Consider the following 21137-nt stretch of genomic DNA (forward strand, 5'->3'; position numbering starts at 1 on the left):
TAATAAAATAAGTTAAGTAAGTCAAGTCAATATGTAAAATAGAGATTGGTGTGTAAGCAATTGCGATAGAGATGATCGTTACTGTCTAAAACACAATTATAAAATGAGAGTCATCTGAGAGTTAAATTAAAAGAGAGAAATATCGGTATGGAAAGAATAAAATTAAGAGTAGGAAAAAAGGAAAAAGAAACTAGTAAGGGGAAAAAGATTGTATAAAATATAAAAATAAAATTCCGGTAATGATTCCGTGTCATTTTGCCTCTGTTTCTGTCTTTTAATGAACCATTTTTTAAATTAGTCATTTGTTATAGGATGGTTCACTATTTAAAATTTTGACGCTATTCCAATCAAAATCATGATTAAAATTAATCGATGGTCAGAAATAACGGAAGGAAATAATATTTTTTTATTTATGTCTGACGTTTATTTAATTTAGTTTTTAATTTTCTTTTGGTCTAAACAACATAACTTGCCTCATAATTCTCACAAGAGATTTTATACACAACTTCTTGGTGGAAGTATAAGTCGAGATGGTATTTACCCTTTTTATGTATTTTTTAAGGTGTTAGAAATGGAATAAGATAATTTGCAACCAAGTTTGGGAGCTATAAGCAAAACATTTTTCAGAAACAGACTTAACATATGGTACAGTAAAATATTTATCTTGGACTTTGTCTTTCTTGTGTGAATGAAAATTATTATCTGTTTTATTTTTATTGTGAATATGGTAATTAATTCTTTTTTGTATGGTAGAAAAAATTAAGTTAAGAGGATAACCATTATCTAAAAAATATGAATAGCATCAATAAAATTCCTTTGTTGAAATTTAGGGTGAGATAATAATACAACTGTATCATAAATAACTCTTCTTTTATGACACAAAGGATGGGAATGAAAATTCAAAAATTTACTTGAAAAGGTTGCTTTTTGATACCTATCAAAAATAATTTTATTTTCATCGATACAGACAATAACAGCAATATCAAAAAACTTCAATCTCTCATTATTCCTAAAAAATTCTGTAGTAAACTTTAGTCTTGTATGTGACGAATTAAAAGTGTCAAGAATGTCATTCAAAGTATCAGAAGAGGCTGCTAATATAATGTCATCTACATATCTAAAGTAGAAAGAAAATTGTGTAGATAATCAATAACTGATGATTCTAGATCTTGTAAAATTATTTCAGCTATAATAGGGGATACTGGAGATCTCATGGGGATCGAAACATATCTCTTGCTTTTTTTAATTATCCTGCAAGTTTAAAGTTTGAAGTATCATTCGTTTTAAAATTATTTCAAATGTAGTTAAAATTAGATCACAAAGCGATTAGTTGATGTCGTGTAAAAATGCGATTTCTACGACAGCAACATTTCTGTAGGAATTCTGTCTTGAAAACGCCATCTTCTTCTTCCTCTTCCTTTTCCCTTTCTCTCTCTCTCTCTCTTTCTCTCTTCACTACGGCAAATTAAGCTTCCCAAAACACCGCGAAACTGTTAATTAAGACTCATTATGCACGCTGCGGGGGATGGTTATCCGGGATAGAAGGAAGGTGGCCGTAGCGGAGGATGAAGACCACGAAGAAACCGGAGAGAGGAAAGGGAACAGGGAGGCGAAGGAGGTTTAGGCGGGGGTGATTTAACCTGAGTACGAACTTCTTAATACCACAGCTGCAGTTGGGTTCATTGTGGGATCAATACGGGGAGAGCTCGTGGTAGTGGCAGGCCAAGTGCGATTGGCCCTGACGATCGAGCACGGTGATTGGCCGATGTCGGTACTGCCAGGAGGCGGATCCTGCCGTCGCGGTCCCCAACGTGTTGGGGTGATGGTAAAGGGGAAAGAGAATACCAACGTCAGCTCCGCTCGAAAACGACGGGACGGCTCTAGAAAAAGACAGCGACAGGTTCTATGGAGAGAGGGTGACACACGGTGTCGCGTATGGGGGGTTTCAGTTTGTGTTCACCCATCAGAGACACACCACCATCGGCGATACGCTCCGTTCACGTTGCAAGGGTGAGGACTTGCTTTTCGTTCTCCACTGGTCATTCTCTTGTTCTTCAAGAGAATCATCTGACTTTTGCGTTAAATCTGAAGAACGTGTCGCGATCGAACGAGCGTGATCTTACTATTAAAGACGGTGTTATCGAGAGTTTTTGGAAAAATAGATAATTGTGAGGCAAGTAGTGAGTGTCGTTTTAAATTTCGCAATTATCCATACGTATGACATATGAAATGACGAGGACGGTGACAGTAGCTACTAGTTAGTGAAGTGTCGATGAAGTTTTAATAGAAGAAAGTAGTTAAATAGTTTGATCAAAACAGTAATTTCGTCAACAAACTATAAATTGTGAACAATTGAAATTTGTTGAGGGGAAAAAAGAAAATGTTGCGAAGGCTAATTACTGGAAGAAAGCTTACAAAAGAAAATTTTGAAAAGTGAGGTAATAGAAGAGGAAGTGTCATACAAGAATTTTTCAGATATTTTTATATGTCTTGCTCAGTTTTGTGAAAATTTTAATTGAAGATATGTTCAATAATTTGACATATCCCCAGCTAATGTCTACTTAAATCTTTTTGCATTCAGTTTATAGAGAAAAAAAAGAAGAGCAATCGATTTATACAACTTTTTCCATCAGCTTAACTATCTCAAAGAATTATTAACAATTTATGATTCGCCATGGTTCAGTGATTTCTGAGAAAGAACAATTAAAATTATTTATTCTTTACTAAACTGCTTATTATTAGCTATAATACATTTCGCATTTTAATTTTAATAGAAATGGTCATTGTTATATTTAAACAAAATTGATAAGTATATCTTATTGTGATTGACTTACAAATATCTTATCTCTTTCGTAATTTTCTTTCACTTTTTGCAAATATTTCCTTCCTTTATTAATAATTATATATTTAAATAACGTATTAAAATTGCATTTGAATAAATGAGGAATCTGAAATGATTATAGATATTGAAACACGCATCTTCGTGAGTTAATATCGTATTGTTTGATGAATTTTGGATTTTAAATGATTGCAAATGATGCAAAAATAAAAAATGATAAGACTGTTAACAACAATACGAGTCATTTAATTTTCTTTATAAACAGTGTGAACTATATACTATTAATTTAATATACATATCTAAATATAATAATTTAAAATATTTAAATTGATCGTATTAAGCTACCGAAGAAGCAAAACTAGAGTATTCAAAGAAAGCTGTTCGACATTATTGTTGACATTATTACATTGAATCTCGCTGTCGCTGTATGCTACAACACGGACCATTATCATTAGTGATGATTTAATCACTTTAGTGACCTTGGATGATCTTGAACGTTTGATCCGATCGTGGCCATCGTGAGCCATCGACGGAGTTGGAAGACAATTTTAGGAGTGGTGTTGTTCGAAAGAGTAGTGCGACGTTCGGGTACGCAGGTCTGCAGGCCAGCTCTGGGGTGCCGGGCCCGGGCGGGGTGATGAGCTGCTCCGATGTGATGTATCAATATTATCCTTACCTGTACCAGACCCATCGGCCACCGCCGCCGCATCCGACCCATCCTCATGCGGCCCCGCATAGTCACCCTCACGCCAATCCGCATGCGGCCCACCATAGTCCAGCTAGGCCGGCGCCTTTCCAACCCTTTCCAGCGGCCACGACGACACATCAGTATGACAGGGTAAGTCGAACTTCTATTTTGATTTTAAAATAATGGTAGTATTAATCATCTTATTTGAAATTTTATTAATTCTTATGATTGCAAAGCAAAAAAACTCGATAGGATCCTTTAATAAAGGATTTGTCAATCAATAGTAAAATAAGAATAAAAAAAAATAATTCTAAAAATTTATAAAATTAATTCACGACTAGTCTATAATGTAGCAGTCCCTTATAGAAATTTAATACTGGCCAATTTAACTGGCTTTCTTGCTGAATTAATTTCTTATTTTAAATATTAAAAGTTGTTATTCAGTGCTTTTAATACTCTGGGTAAGGAATTAATACGTATATCTTTTAGTAATAAATTAGCTAGTATAAATGTAAGAGATAATATAAATATAAATTATTCCTTAAAGTGATAAAAAATTTCAGTGTACGAAGGTATCATAAGATAAATAAATAATGAGTTGATTATTCGGTTATGCTTGTTGATTGATTAATTATCCTAATCCTGCAATACAAAATTTATCACTAATAGATGAAATACAAAATTGTGCGAAGGCGTTAATAAAATGCTTTAGAACACTCAACATTTCAAGGGTCCATCCATGTATTTTTATAACCTCCATTCTGTGGTCGCCTGTCCCTTTAAATTGCCCAAAGCAATTAAAAACAGACCTACGTTAGTCACCAAGTTAGGCGCGTAATAAAAAAAAAACTATAGCCATTTATAACAAGTTTTATTTGTATTTTACATAGACTGTCTTCGCTTTTACGGCACTTGAACACTCTTTATTGCTATATAAATTAAGTCAAGAAGAAGATGATTTTATTGAACAGAATATATTTATTCTTTATTTAGCTTATTATCAGATAAATTGTATACAATCTTTACTAAAAATTTTTCTTCTTAAATTAATTAATTCTTTTGAAATTTAGTGAAGATTAGCTATTGAATTCTTGAATCTCTTTGGTCTTTAATCTTTGACTTAACTTCGTCTTTAAGCTTGCTAATGCTTGATTCTTGGATTGGAGTTGTCGAATAACAAATAGCTTCCTCGAATAGAATCATTCTATTCTTAATTTCTCAATTTTTTGTACGAATATCGCCTAGTGGTCTTTCCTAGAATTCAAGGAGTATCACCGACGAAACAATATTTCGTTCAGTTTTGCGCATCCTGAAATAGTTTCGAGACGGCAAGAAGGAAGGAGTTTTCGCAAGTAACGCGTGGAATCGCCTGTGCATCATTTTAATTTGTCTGCTGGGAGGTCAGGCGTGCTCCTGCCCTCGACGAGCATCCATCCGTGCACCCATCCGTGCACTGTGGGGTGTCGAGCGTTGTTTTGCCATCTTTCCCGGGCCGGTGGGAAAGTAGTGTTTCTTTTTTCCAGCACCAATCTCTCTTAGGTAATATTAAACTGCTTATAACTAGTGATGCGCACCGGGAATATTCTTGGAAGCATATTCTTGGAAAACGAAGATATTCTGAGAACGAGAATACTGTGAGAAAATTCTGAAAATATATTTCGCGATAATACCTTTTAGATATTATTTTAGAACCAATATATTTTTCGAAACTACTGAAAAGTAAGAAAAGCATGGTTCTGGGGAAATTTATTGTAGGATAAAATGTTCACGAAGTATGAATTATAATCGTTAAAAAAAAAGTTTGGAGATTAAAAACTCACGACTTAAAGATTTACAATTTTTTCGACTTTATTGCATCATTCGTACACCGATTATTTTAAAAACTATAAGAAATGATTAAAAAGTAAATTTAAGGATAATTGGGTAGTTACATTCTGGTATCTCATTTAATCTTAATATGTAAATGAGAGTCTTTAAAATTTATCGACTGAAACACGAGAAGAGGAAAGAAAAAAAAGAAGTATATCTTCTAGAAAGTAAAAGTTTCTCAGGACTTTGCAAAGTCAAAAATTTTTATATCATAGAATAAATATATATAAATTTTATTTTGGGACATTTTTGAGTATACAATTTTGGACATTAAAAGTTCAGGATTTTCTTTAATTAAAAACCCTAATGACAGAATTCTTTTCATTTTTGCATTCTATATATTCATGTAAATACATATTTTAACTACAAGTTCCTTTGAAATTTAATTCCTTTTAAATTTAACCAGAATTTATGCAATTAAACAAACTCGGCGATCTGTCTCTTTCCCTTTTCAAGATGTATAACAGTAAAGTATATATCAGTGGTCCATTTATCTATCAATCTTCCGGAGACATTGTAGAAATGTGAACGTCCCGACGTTCTCTTTTCTTTTCTCTTTTTCTCTTCCGTTCTCCGTGGTAGCGATCGCGAGATAACACTCGGCAAAAGCGTGAAGCGCGCGCGATACGAGCAAAGAGGAGCAAAGGAAGGAAAGCCGATCCCGACAGTCGGACAGGACAGGTTCTCCGCGAGGGGGTTCCCCCGAGGGAAGTAAGGGTTCCCGCGGATTCCCCAGCTCATATCCTCGTAGAGCCCGAGTAGTTCACGCGACCTCGGCGACACGATTTTACTTTTATTTAAATCTTTCTCCTTTCTTTTATTTAGGGCCCAAGGAACCGGGAGAAGCGTCGCTCATTTTGCTCCTTTGCCGCAGCCTTCGCTCTCTGTCCTCCGGTCTCTAAATTAATAGCCGCGCTAGTGTTTTTCGTAGTGTGTCGGCCGCTACGTTCTGTGCGTGTGTATGCGTGCGCGTATGAAAGCGCGTACCGACGTGACGCGCGTTAAAAATGCGCGTCGTTTTCTCACGAGACGCACCGAAACCGCCGTGCTTTATCGTTCTCCGCTCATTTAGCCGAGTAAGAGAACGCCCGTTCAAGTTTGTGGTATAAACCTCACTTGCGACGAATGATACACGAGACATCGCAAAAATTGCAATTCTTTCAAACCGCGAGTATTAAAAACCGGAGAACAATTTCCGGATTCTTACATATCATGAGATATAATGATATTTATTATTTGATACTCACAATCAGTATAGCTTTAGATTTATCATTAATTAGGATGAAAAAAAAAAATTCAATGATCACTATTCTTGATTCCTTTTTTTAAATAAATTTTATTCTTTGAAACAAAACAAAAACTTTTAGAAATAATCAGATAAAATTCGCTGACTAGTCTTATTTTGCACAATACGAAGGTTTATAAAAAATTAAATGATGAGAAATACGATTCATCGGAAAAACACGTGTGCCAAAGGAGGAATATGTGCTGATCTCAGAAGAAGCTCATAAGAACCTGGCTATCCTTCATTAGCACTCTTGTTACCTGACCAATGTTTCTTCTGCGTACAGCTAACGCACACATATGATGACTGCACTGTTATACGTGCAGTCTTGCACCATCACCACAAGTTATGTCACACAGATTGCATTCGGTCGCAATCGGTTCATGAAAATAGAGTTAACGAGAATTCAATATAGCATATTATTTGAAGAAGTTTAGGTAACGTTCTTATCTGACATTTTTGCGAAATTTGTACGAAATTTATAAAAAATTTCGGGTTTAGTCTCTCTCTCTTGAAGATTTTAGAATCGCGAAGGAATTTGATATCTGCGCGAGGAACTCGAGGAGACAAGGATTCAAGATATCTAGAATTCAAGGAATCTATAGATTACGAGCGATTAGAATTCAAAACGTCCAGAATCTGGAGCATTTAGATACAGGGTACCTCGAACTTGTGTAATTCGTAGTCGCATTCGTAGACTTCCGGAGCGAAACCGAAACAACATCGTCAAGTGTTGCGTTAATCGAATTCTACGTATAATTACCCAGTTCACTTGAGATCTCCTCAGTAACGATAATAAGCTATCAGTTAGCCTACCTCAGGAAATGGTAGAGAAACTCTGTGCGAGAAAGAGATCGAAAAAGAGAAAAATAGAGCGAGAAAGAAAGAGAGAGAGAGAGAGAGAGAGAGAGAGAGAGAGAGAGAGAGAGCAAAGGCGAGATAGAGTGAGAAAGGGAGAGTAGTCGTAAAAGCGCATTTTTCTCGGGTATCTGGCCGATTAATGAACCGATGTCGTCGCCAGGACCACCCCGAAGGATACGCGTACGGGACGTGCATCCCTCGCGAGATAGACCGACAGCAGTCCAGAACTATAATACCTAGCCTATAACCAGCTCCTGTCCGTCCTCCTAGCAGCAGGTCTCAAACGGACCGCGCCTTTACCTGACCAAGTTTTACGATCGTCGCGCCGAGGTGGCGATGTGTCCTCGTGTTATCGTCCTGGCGGGATCTGTCCTGGCTAAAGCAGGCTCCTGCCATGACTTCTTTTATTATATTTCTCTTTCTTCCCCTCTTCCCTCTTTTTCTTACATATCCTTTTCCACTGGCGTTGTGCTTCTTGCGATTAACGAATGAAAGACACTATTTTGCGATCTGCAATCAATGCATTCGTCAATCTGATCAGTATTTTAGAAAGTGGTATTCTAAAAACGAAAGATAGACGGTAATGATAAGAAATATCTATTTTTACTTATTTCTGCGTAAAGAAATGATTAGAATAATAAATGATTAGAAATGCATTGTATTATTTAATCTTTATAATTAGTACACACACGATGATTTTTTTGGTTCTTTATTTGGTTCTTTATTACATACGATTACATACAATCATTCGTATTCTGGATTAATTTTTATAAGCATAAAACTTTTATAAGCATAAAAAATTATTTGATGATTTTTATATATATATTTTAACGTCTTTAGAAAGTGTTTATAAAGTTGTATATTTAAAAAAAGGAAAAGATACTCTTTAAAATGTTTAGAGCGAAATATAACTCTAAAAAATGAAATCTCACTTTTAAAAATTAATAATTGAGTCATTCTTTTTAAACATGGAAACATGGCTGAATTGTCGCGTCACTCTTTTTTAGAATTAAATTCCAAAGATCTTAGAGAGCAGAGATTATTATTTAGCTAGATGTTTCTGATATTTAAAAAAATGTGTAAGACACGAATAATCCATGTGTTACTATAAAGGATTAAGAAGATCAAAATCAGTCTTTACATTTTAGAATTTCGATATTTTGAAGTTTCTTATTTTGAGTATTTCTAATAACTTGCTAGGCTAATTGTGTCATATCTTTATACATTATATTCTGATGATACAATTCATTTGATGCTATTTCTTCTATTTTTTAAGTCAATTAATTATACGAAGTCATCGAAACAATCGATTTACTTTTCAGCGGACTGTATACATATACACATTGTCAATCTTCTGTAGAATCGATACGATGCCGCGCATTTCAAGCCCTGGCATTCCCGTCGCATCGTATTAGGAGAGATCGACTACTACCGGTCGATAATTTGTTGTTCTCGCTTCACTGGAATAAATTTCCATCGGGACTAGTTTCTCGGCCAACGCCAGCCCTCTGCGCGCTATTAAGCGCGCGAGACCTTTCGCCTGCCGTCTTTGCATTCCACCCATGAGATCACTGTCACAAACGTTTATACAATCTGTCGCGGAAAATTGCAGAAAATCTATAGAATGCGACGCCGATTTCTAAAATCGCAGAACAACGATCCCGGCAGTTGAGTGGAACTCAGTCTATTGCGATCGCGAAACGGGAAGCTAATGTTGCTTCCATAAAATTCCATGAAATGTAATGAGTCAAAGAAGTGGAATTACAATCGTGTATTTCATATAGGCTATGAATAAAGATAATGACGATTGCGCGTATCAATAAGGAAGGAAAGTGAGGCAGAATGATTACACAACATGATGCATTAACATCGCTCAAAGATTCTGGCAACAACTTTTTATGAACCATTAACTTTGTGTAGTAACTTTGTGTGGTAATATACCGAATTAAAATGATAAATTTAAAAATCGAAAATTGCAAAATTTTCAAAATTTTCAAATATTTGATAGGTTTGGAATAATGTATATATTTTCGCAAGATACATACCGTTATAAGGTATAGATGATTTTAATAACACACTGTTAAATTTATAATGTTTTGTAATATTTTGATTAAAAATAATTCAAATTATGCCCCATTTGAATTATTGTTTGTCATATTTTTAATCAAAATATGAATTAAAATATCAGGCTCGTAAAATTACAAAACAAATATAAAAAGGATAATTGTCAATAATCAAGTAATATTTAATGTATTTAAAAAACAAGTTAATATGAATTTTTATTCTCAATTATGATAAAACGACAAATTGTAAACGAAATTTAAAATGTTTCGACTTTATTTATATATTTTTTAATTATTACATTAATCTTCAATTTGAAATATTATATCTTAACATTGCTAATATAATTAATGGCATTAAAATCTTAAATTAAACTGACAGCATATTTTGTAGTATTTTTAATCATTTCTATACACACATACACTATGTTGTTCCTACTCAATATATCATTAATTTAATTAAAAACGGAAAAAATTAAGATTAATTAAAGAATTTAACAACATAAGAAAATGTATTAAATTTGACTCAAATTTTTATTTTATTATTTTAGTTTATTATTTAGTATATACATTTATGGATGCTGTTTACTTCGAAACAAATTACAGAAATGAATGATTTACTTTTTGACACATGAAAATTACAATATAAATAACAAAATGTTATTTAAGAGATCGAATTAAATAACATTGGATTCCTTTTGCTTTTTTAATATCTAACATCATATTACTGATAATAATCATTAATACTTCTCATGTTTTCTTTCTGTATACTTTGAATTCTTTTATTTTGCAAAACGGAGTTCGACTATCATTCTTACCACCGACACTCAAATATTTTTTTCCCGAGTATTTCCTGGATCTCAAGATTTAGGGCTCTACGCCACTGTATGAACCACGCAGAAAATTTGCCCATAAAGCGGCGCGGAACGATCGTACACTTGCCCGTAAAAGAAAGAAAAAGCGAAGAGCGAGCGGTACATTTAAACGCGGCTCCCCACGCGGCTCACGGTATATCGGGAGTTCCCAGAGAGGCACGTAAGACTTTACGCTACGTCTTTACTTAACCCCTTGACCATGCGATGAACATTTTTCCAACGCGACCGTAGGGAGTTCTCTTCTGCCGTTCCCCTCGCATGAATAACTTCTGACATTTGCCGTCATGGTTACGCGAGTACCTAGTGCCGACGTTTCGATATCTCGTTACGATGCCCGCAGTGTGGTTGGAGAAGGAAAAACGAATTAATTACTATCAATCCGCGCGTCGATGGAAGCGCGAGTCGTAAAAGTTAGCTAGACCAGCCGGCTGGCCGGCCGGTTGGCTGACCCTGTCGAAGTCGAAGAGGTGCTGTTACTGCACACTAGCTATGAGCTACGATCGCCATCTTCGTTGAGCTCGGCTGAGCAGGGAGCATCGACATCACCAGTAAAATCTTTTCTCTCTGCCTCTTCTTTCTCGCACTTTCTTCTTTCTGCACCGCAAAAATCGATACCATTATTGGCCATTTGCTATTTTGAAGATGTCAAAGAATTACGATTCACATTACATGAATCTTTAGAACTTTAGATATTTATCCAGACAATGAAAAAGGGGACATAAAATGTCTTAAAAAGATATCTTTTTATGAGTAGCGATTATGTAACTTTTTCTTTAGAGCGGAAACGTGAAAAGTGAAAATTTTTATGAATTGTATGTACATATATAAATTTATGCACATACATACAATGTACATATATAAATGTATGCACATACATACAAAAAATTTTCACTTACATTTTTCTCTATAAAGTTACATGGGATCATTACCCTGATATCTGAAAGATATCTTCATGATGTTCTTCAAGACATCTTATGTCCGCATTTTAGATTATTGGCTAATTAAGTGACGAGAATTTTATAAGCATTTATAATGCTAATTTAAACACGACTTTAGATTTCAAAATTCTTGCATATATCTACTCTCAGAGAAAAAAGATAATGGTAACAACTAAAACGACAATTATACGAGTTTTATGTGCAGAATTTATGCATGCATAGTTATATAGTAACTGCAAGTATAAAATATTTTCGATTATTGTACATTAATTTTACACATAAAACTTGTATCGTTGTTATCACTATATTTTCTCCAATGTATAGGATTCTAAATTAGATTTTAATTTTACAAAACATAGTGTTTACAAATATAGCATTTCTTTTTATCGGTGACTTCAATTTTTTATATTAAGTATTTTATTTGAATTATAAGAGCGTATTATCCTATAACAAAAAGTCTAAAATCGACTTTAAGATGTCTTAAAAAATGTCTTATTTCAGAATCTATAACTTAAATGTCCTTAATTTCAAATATCTTATATCCATTTTATATACATTTTATGTTATACAGATCCTAAGTTCATCAACTGATAATCTGTGAAGAAGATGGATATTTCGATGTATACGTTTTCTTTAAGTGAATATTGGTAATTCAAGTTAGTAGAAGGACGTAATTTGTGCACGGACTTTTCCTTATGACACGCCAATGTATGAAAGATAAAAGGAAAGAAAAATTGGAAATAAAAGACACACGATGGTAATATCGAGAGACGGTTCGCCATGACGACGATGATACTTCAGACCGGTACAGCAACGGCATCCTCGACCGCGGTAGGATCAAACGGTGCGGTACGGATAGAAAGAGAACCGTAAGTAGGAGTGTTGCGAGGTCTCGATAAATTCAGGATCTGGAAGTCCAAGTCGCTGACTTTTTAATCGCCACTTAAACGGGAAAATGGTGTTTCCGCCAATCTCTTGGCGAACGGGTCTGACCTCGTGTACGTATATACGTTACGTAATAAATATTATTTTATCGTTTATCTATTTTCTGAGCATTTCACTTTCCTGCGAATTCTTTTTCTTATTGACGTCGTAGGAATAAACGAGCTTCTCGAATAAACTCTTAATAAGTAAAACGTATATAATAACGTACTAGAAAAAATATGTTTATCTATGAAAGATAACGAGTTTTTCGATATATAATTATCGACAATTTTTAATTTTCTCTTTTATGAAGAAAAACATATTTATATTTTATAAACATAATTATTTCCTTTCTAGTATCTATTTATTTTCGCAAAAAGAATCACGCTCTATACGAAAATGTTGAGTGATTTATTTTAGTCTTACAATATCGAATGTTTCTTCGCGGCGACAGCGGTCAGTGTCGCAGTGGCACAGCTACTGCTAAAAAAGGAACGCGCAAAACTTTCACCGAATCGTCGCGAAATCGAGGTGAACTCGCCTTACCGGTTTAAACGAAAAAATTAATACGTGACCCGGCGACGGCAGCGGAGATCGGCGACCGCGTGGCTGAGATAAAACGGCATCCCGGTATCGGGAATCGGGTGCCACGAGTGCCAGGTAAAGACAACACACCGGTGGACAATCATCGGACAAAAAGTGATTGGTTGCTTCTAGTATAAGGCCTGATCCGACTGCCTAAAGACCGGAATGGTGATGATTCTGTCGTAACCACTCGCGAATACTATCTGTTTCCCGGGATACAGACATTTCTCACTCTAATATATAGCTACATATTTAGAATGATTTTCAAATCACATAGAGTTAACAATTTTACAATAACTGACATTCGTATCTAATATTTAAAAATTTTTTTATTATTGTCCTAAAAAATTTAGAATGTTTTCTAAATTTCTTCAAGTGAAATCTCACTCCAGAAGAGTGAGTTAAAATATTTTCGCTATTGAAAAAGGATGAAAAATTTGCATTTTTGAATATGAATGGCAGATTTTTGCTCATTTTTTTTGGAATAAGATTTCACACTTTTGGAGATTACATTCCTTTAAAATGAATCTCATTCCAAAAAAGTGAAAATCCTATTTAAAAATGTAAATTTTTCACTCTTTTTCAATAGTGGCAATATTTCACTCTTTTGAAGTGAGATTTTACTCCTAGAAATTAAAAAATCATCAAATAGAGTATAGCAATAATACATTGCACTATTAATGATTATTATTGCGCTCTATAAAAAAATGATTAAAATATTATATATAAATGTTATGTTAATATAAAATTGTTAATATAAAATTAATTCTATGATATGATTTGAAAAGCGTCCTGTCTAAATATGCTATATAAATTCATACAACACACTATTCGAGGAACGTTTTAAAAACGTTTTTAGAACATAAGGACATCTTTGGACATCCATTGGACTGTGATGTATAAGAATATTGACATAGGTTATTTACAAGTTTTTAAGATGCTAGTAGCACTATTATTAAATCGACAATTAATTAATTGTATGTAAAATTATTATTTCAGTTTATGATTGTGTTTTAAATCTAATAAATCGAATCGGCGGGCAGAACTGATAATTATATTTGTATATTTGCATGTGAATATTAAATACTGAGTAATAGTGAATACTAAATACTAAGATCGCTTTGAAAATGACATTTCTCCTTTTATTTATATTTAAGGATATATCGTACATCCCTAAAAAAATTAGATTTGGAAATGTGTTTATGATAACACTTCAAATAAACTATATACATATGAAAGTTGTGTGAATAAGATTATATTTTTATTTAATAATACAGTCGGTTTTTTATTTGTTATTATTTTTATTGTTAAGAATTAAAATTTTAAAAATGGTATCTGAATTTTTTGAATAAGTTTTTTAAATATTCAAAATAACTTATGCAAGTTTCATTGCGATTCACTGATTACACAGATATAGAACAAATAAATATTTTATTTATTTACTGAGCAACTAGTTCATACATTGCAATATAGTTCTATACATAAATAATCTTGAATACCTTATGTACTTATATTAAAAAATTGATATTTTTGTCATTTATTTTGTAACACATTTCCATACATTTTTATTAGAGCACAGCTTTAAAAAATACTATTTATTAAAATAACTTATGATCCAGATAGTAAACCCTCACCAAATTTGTCGTATTATTTTAAAATGAAATTTAGAATAATTTGTAATTTTTCATAATTTTATTATCATTTTGAAAATAATATGTATAAAACATTCTTAAATACTTTTCGATCTATTCCACTTAATACTGTTATAGGAATATCTGTATATCTTGGGAAATAGACAGTTTTCGCGAGCGATTATGAAAAAATCATCTATTTTTTCAGTCAAAACAACTCAGACTTTATATCAAGAGTAATCAATTGTCTTTTGCTCAATAATTATATATAATTATACTACATAAAATACAAAAAAACTTAAGCAATAAGAAAATCAACATGTTGGATGTGCTTACATTATGGCCTTACATTATGGTCTCTAATGTGATTAGCTAATTCGTTTATTGCTTACGTTTTGTTGCTTAAGTTTTTTGTATTTTGTAGTCTTAAGATTTGTGTCTAAGGTAACAAAAGTTATCACTCAAAATTTCTGCTCTTATTAACGAACGAGAATAATGTTTAAAAGCGTACAAGAAGACGGAAGAGACGCGCAGGGAGAAGGAAGTGTCATGCGTGGAAACGGCAGCCGTTTCTTTTGTGCCATCAGCCATCAGAGTGGTGCCTTCCTCGTCAGAAAGCGCGGATGCGTTTCTGCTCGAGGCGGTTACATTGAATTGCAGATAGCGCGCGGACAGATGGACATTCGTCCATGGACGAACTCGCGGCTGCTCGTTGCGACAGCAAAAAAACATCCAGAGACCCTGAAAATCTTCCGATCTTGCCGATCTCGTATTCTCGTAACCTCGATTCCACAGTCGTTTGTATCCTTGGATTCTAGGATCTCTAGATATCTTGAGCAAGAAAAGGAAAAAAATGAAGAATAAATACCAAAGAACTGAAAGATCATATATCTTAACTTTTCAAATTGCGACATTGTATCGCGATCGAATTTTGCTTATTTGACCTCGTATTTGTAAAATGCGAAGGAGTTAAAATCCTTATCCCGCGAGATATCAGTTCATCAGAATGAAGGATCGGTGGCGATCGAATCTTTTGGAGAAAAAACTCCCGCGTCAGCTATCAACCCGCTCGTCGTTAGTCACGTACGTCGCGCGGCGTAGCCATTTGTCTTTGTTCACTTTGCGCACCCGGTGTCCGAGAAAATGACCGCGCGTCTATTTGTTACGGAGCCGAAGCCACAAATCACGTTGCTGCACCTCCGCATGTCCTCGTACTCGCGAACTCTACCTCGCGCGCGTTTCGCGACTACCCTTCGAGTATATTTAAACGCAATTACTATAAACGACCGCCCAGTAATCCCGCCGAAACACGCATCGCCGCGAGATTAACTGCTACGAACGTCAAGCAAGCCAGAAGTCTGGAATCCAGACTCCGAGTATTTCTCTGAGTACGTTATTATAACTTAAAGCGCGATTCTTGATTTCAGTCTGCGCGTTTAGGATGAAACGATGACATCATCGTCTGAGTGCTTGTTAGCTCTAAGAAGATCCACGAGAAATCTGAAATCTGTCACTTTTGCGAACATCCACCAATACCTACTATGATAGAATCGTGAAAATAGAATTATTGTGACACAAAAGAAACACGAATATATATAAAAGTGTTATCTACATTCTTCAAAATTCGCGAGTAATAGTCGAACATTAATCTTATATGTTACTCGTGTGGTTTTTTAATTAGACGATTTACAATTAGAATAAAAATTGATAACATTTTATAATCTTTCAGATAAAGATAAAAGCAAATTTTTTTTAATTGTAAAATAGTTTGCGCTAAATATAATAGAGTGTATAAATATAAGTATTCAATATTTAATGAATTTATAGGGGCGAGATGTTCTAAGACCTATTTTTTTTAGCTGAACTTCTTGCTCAATTTACCTTTTTTTTTTGTTCTTTTAACATGAGAAAAAAAAGGAAAAACTACATACTAAGCATGAAGTTCAGTTGAAAAGAACAAGCCTCTGAATACTCTATGTAAGTAATAAAGGTTTAAGTGTTCCGACAATGGGCGGAAAGTTTAATGACTAAGCTCCTTAAAATTAAAGTAATTGTTTTATTATTCATAGCGAATCAGATCACTAGAGTTAATCTTTAAATGGACGTTATTAGCAAATCACACATTGTATTATTGACTTTAATTCTATCTGCAAGCAGAACAAATCATGATAACGTCAAAATGATATTAAAATGAATCGGAAATGATTGAAAAATAATTTTTAATGATCATTTTGGAGACATTTTGACATCATTTTTTTAATATCATAATGACTTGTTGTTCTGCTTGGTATAAGTGTCTACTTAAAGAGCATTCTACAATGCGTTGCAAATATCCATTGCCAGTTGAAATGTTTGTTGCGACAATCAATTAGAAGCGTTAATGGTATTATTTATGCTTCTGATTATCGCGATAAACGTTTCAACTGGCAATGATTGTTTGCAACGCATTGTAGAATCCTTAAGAATTAATCGCGTCACGACAGAGTGGTCGAGACGTATATTTATGACATCGATAGTTTTTTGATGGCTGCTTCATCGCGATCTCCCCATAAATCAGTGATTAGTAGATTTGTAGCCACGTAAGTTAAGGAGATAAGTACGTCTAATTTCTCATTTCTATCGAAAGAAACGAGCCACGGATATGCGTGCTAAGTGGCGAATTAATAAACGCCGTCGACTTGACTCGACTCGACTCGACTCGACTCGACTCGACTCGACTCGACTCGACTCGATTTGATTCCGGAAGACTTGAAGTATCCCCGACTTTGTCGCCATCGTTGGAGAACTTGGACTTCTGCAGTAGCTGGCGATAAGGCTCCATTACTGAAATACCGGCTGTTTAACCCTGCGGAACCCTTTCGCCTCTCCCGAGGATTTCTCCCTTTTACTTCTCTCGAGATGCCGCCTGGCTGCGTCGGCAAGTTGTCTATTTTCGCGACGCGAACTCTGTTTCACAGCACTTCCTCTCTTTTCTTTCTAGTTGGGCAATTTCATTTAACAGGATAATGGAATGTGATTGCATTAACTCGCTGCATTTGGGAAACTAATATACAACGTGTCCCCCCAAAAAAGAGAATCTGTGGAAGACTTCTCTTTTCGAAAGTTTAAAATCAATTTGGAAACACTATAATAGCTGTGTTTTGTAAAGTCTAATTTGATGTAATCATTTTTATTATATAGTTTTGCATTCTCACAATTAAATATTTTAATAAAAATAAGAATCATGAGGATTCTATTTTTTTATATAGATTCAATGCTTTGTAAAAATAACTACATATAATAAAAAAAAATGAATTCTGGATCCTCGATCATCTAATACGTCGACAGGCATTTCGCTAGTTCTTTCTGTCTGCCGACTAGCTGTGTCATGTGACACGTGTTAAGGCAGATATTATTTGAACTGGATGGCAAGCAGAACTGGTCCGGTCGAAACCAGCTAACATCAAAGAGATACCGACGATTGTGTCGCTCGTCCACAACTCGATCACTCGGTTAGATATCCGATACCAAACAATTTCTAATTAATCACCCTTCATTCTTTTCTGCACAAGACTCACCAATCAAAATGCAGTGTCCATTTATTCACGATAGACTCGCAATTCTAGTTGCTTGGCGAATATTTATTTATATTTTGTTAGAGAATTCAATTCAAGTCAAATTCTCCAAATTTATTATCTTACTATTTCTATGTAATGTGAAATACTCTATACATGTTTTTTGTGAGAGAATTTTCGACGATGTGCATGTATACCGAGATGTTCCAGCTGTTTAAGTAAATGAACGTAAGATCAGAACGGCGCCTCATAAATTTACGGGCGATTCATTCAAAGGATTTGCGCGAAAGGAAGAGAGAGAGAGAGAGAGAGAGAGAGAGAGAGAGAGAGAGAGAGAGAGAGAGTTTATAGGGATTCACCACCGGTCACATTGCTGCGTTCGGCTTGCACGTGCTCGCTCGGTTTTGCGCGGGACATGCAGGCTGTCCAATATGGTATGATTTGTCGCATCGTCGACCAGCTGCTGTCCTCGTGTGCCACAGACTTTTCGTCCGATGAACGTTTAGTCTGGCGAAAATATTTTTGTTCGGTCACTGCTTTTTTTCTCATCCTTATCGTGTACAGCGAGATCAATTATTTCAGTTCAAGAAATTTTTCAGTTAAATGGAGCGTTCCAAGTACTCAGACCAGACAGCACAGAATATTTATGATAAATATTTATTATTATTTATTTCTTGTTATATAAATATTTTATACATTTTTTATATAAAGCTTAATATTTGAAATATTATTAAAATATAGACTAAATATTGATTATGAATTATAATATTTGTGATAAATATGAATAAATACTTCTAATATTTTTTACTTGGATTATAATGTCTTATAAAATATTTTCATTGCATTTATTACATTTACAATAACATTTCATAATATTTATAATAAATATTTATGGTGTATACAATTTAAGATCACAAAAATATTTATAAAATATTCAAAATAAGTCTTATAAATATTTACAAATATTTTGTAAATATCATATAAATATTTTATAAATATTGTGTGCTGTTTGAGTAGCAAGATAACTTTAATAACTTCTAGAACGTTTTAATAAATTCTTAAAGAATTGGGAAGAGATAATGAATAAGTTAAACTGGACCTTAATATTGAGCAGAAAATTTATAATGAAATTTATCTAACGAAATTATTTCAGACTTAAGGAAAGTCTATACGCAGTGCAAGCAAGCTAGAATTCAATTTTATATCACCTTAAAAACTTTGGATGAGAAAGTGATTCAAAAGATCCAGAGAACTTTGTTAATTTCTCTCTAGTTTACGCGAATCAAGACGGGTTCAAAAATTTAACATCGGAATCGTCTAGGATCTCAGCATGTCTGTTTCCGTGATGAATCACTTGAGCGGGCCACTGACTTTGGGGCATGTAAATATAGAGGCGACGCGTTGTTCGACGTCTCGGTTTCGTCGTCTGAAGGAAGAATACCCAGACATTGTCTTAGCTACAAAAACGCCGCGTGCTTGTCGACATTTCGTTCGTTTTTCATGACGTTCTCTAAAGCTCTGTCAGCTTAAACTAACAAACAACAGTTTGTTTCAAACATTACAGCTACAGAGTTTGTAGGGAACACTAGAACACCACCTGTATTCGATAATAGATTAAGTGCGCGACGATAAATTATAGAAATATATATCATTAAAATAATTACAAATATTGTATTAATTTTCACATTAAAAGATGTCATATAATTTTATTGATATTTTAATGTTTCATCAAATCAAAATTCACGAATTTGACATACTTGACATCGATTCACCGAGACAGTGCAATGTGTCATTAACAGCATTGTATAATTTAAATAATTTTATTGTTTATATGATTATTATTTGTTTCTCTGCATAATTTATATTTCAAGAAGAGACGATATCGTATTCGATCTTCCGCGGTACATAATTAAGACATATCAGATTACGATTGAAATAATTTGAGAATTTATAATAATTTACGACGACAATGTGGCGGGTAAACATTCTGGTGCATTTTATGCGGCCACTAAAGCCTGGCGACGCGCCAACCGACCGAAGGTCTATTATAGTTTTGTTATGACAGCGGGCCGTTTCCGTAAATTAATGCCGAAACAAATGTATCTCGTTTTAAGGGACCGCCGCGCTGGTTGTATCCCTAATTGAATCGGTAAACATCATAAGTTAGCCGATAAGTAGTCATGTCGACATAAATCACTTTTGGAAGATGGGCTGTCACATCGTTTCCTTTAAACTCATAAATGGATAAGATCGATGAGGTAAAGTCACTACATTTTAAACTAAAGATCGTATGAGTTTGCGATTAATAATAATCATATAATTGTAACCATATTTTTAGATTTTCGTGAATGCCACAATTATAGAAAATTTAACGATTTATAAATGAAACGATTTATCAATGAAATTTTTTTATTAACAACAGCATTCAAGTTAATGCGCAGACAGATTTATCAAAATAATCCTTCTAATATTGTATCTTAAAACATGTTTCACTTATTATTAGGAATGCAACAATATTCGATATCTTACTGCTTTTTTATAATTCGATCGGATGGCCATTAGGCCGGATTGTGAAAAAGTCGTTTTTCATACATATGATGGAAATAATTATACATATGTATTTAAAATTTAATTTTTTAAATATTTTATTGTTGTATGTATATGATCAATCTAACTAAATATTTCTTTATTAATGTTTAATTATTAATTAACACATATAATGTAATATAATTTAAAAGTTAAATTGAAATAAATCTTTTAATCTTTGTTTTTTTATGTATTACATTTTTGTTATATATTATTTATTTTTTACATGTTTTCTTACAAGAAGTATGAATATTTCTGCATTGTCAGGTATTATAATTAATTTTTATGATAAAAATACTCTGTTCAATATTTTTTCAAAGCGCTATTTAATTTTGCTAAATTATTGACTCGTGAGATATTTAATTTTAGATAAATTTAATACAAATGTTATTAATCTTAATATAATTTATAGAGAAAAGGTTTTTATTAAATTTATTTTAAA

General features: G+C 33.6%; 1 protein-coding gene across 8 annotated transcripts in view; it reads left to right on the forward strand.

Annotated features, from left to right (window-relative positions):
- Positions 1 to 1965: 1965 nt before the first annotated feature.
- Positions 1966 to 21137, forward strand: part of LOC108686158 (protein vestigial) — a 60953-nt gene continuing 41781 nt past the window's right edge. For 7 of the 8 annotated variants that reach the window (XR_001931689.1, XR_001931690.1, XM_018191292.1 and 4 more), the window contains exons 1-2: positions 1966 to 2438; positions 3181 to 3677. Coding sequence is in view for 6 of the 8 variants with exons in the window: in XM_018191292.1 (XP_018046781.1) it covers positions 3477 to 3677 (201 nt within the window). In the remaining 2 variants the exon portion in view is untranslated. Of the gene's footprint in view, positions 2439 to 3116; positions 3678 to 21137 lie in introns of those variants that run through there. The other variant, XM_018191294.1, reaches the window with a different exon arrangement.

The sequence above is a fragment of the Atta colombica genome, unplaced genomic scaffold (genome assembly GCF_001594045.1).
Source record: "Atta colombica isolate Treedump-2 unplaced genomic scaffold, Acol1.0 scaffold164, whole genome shotgun sequence".
Lineage (NCBI taxonomy): Eukaryota > Metazoa > Arthropoda > Insecta > Hymenoptera > Formicidae > Atta > Atta colombica.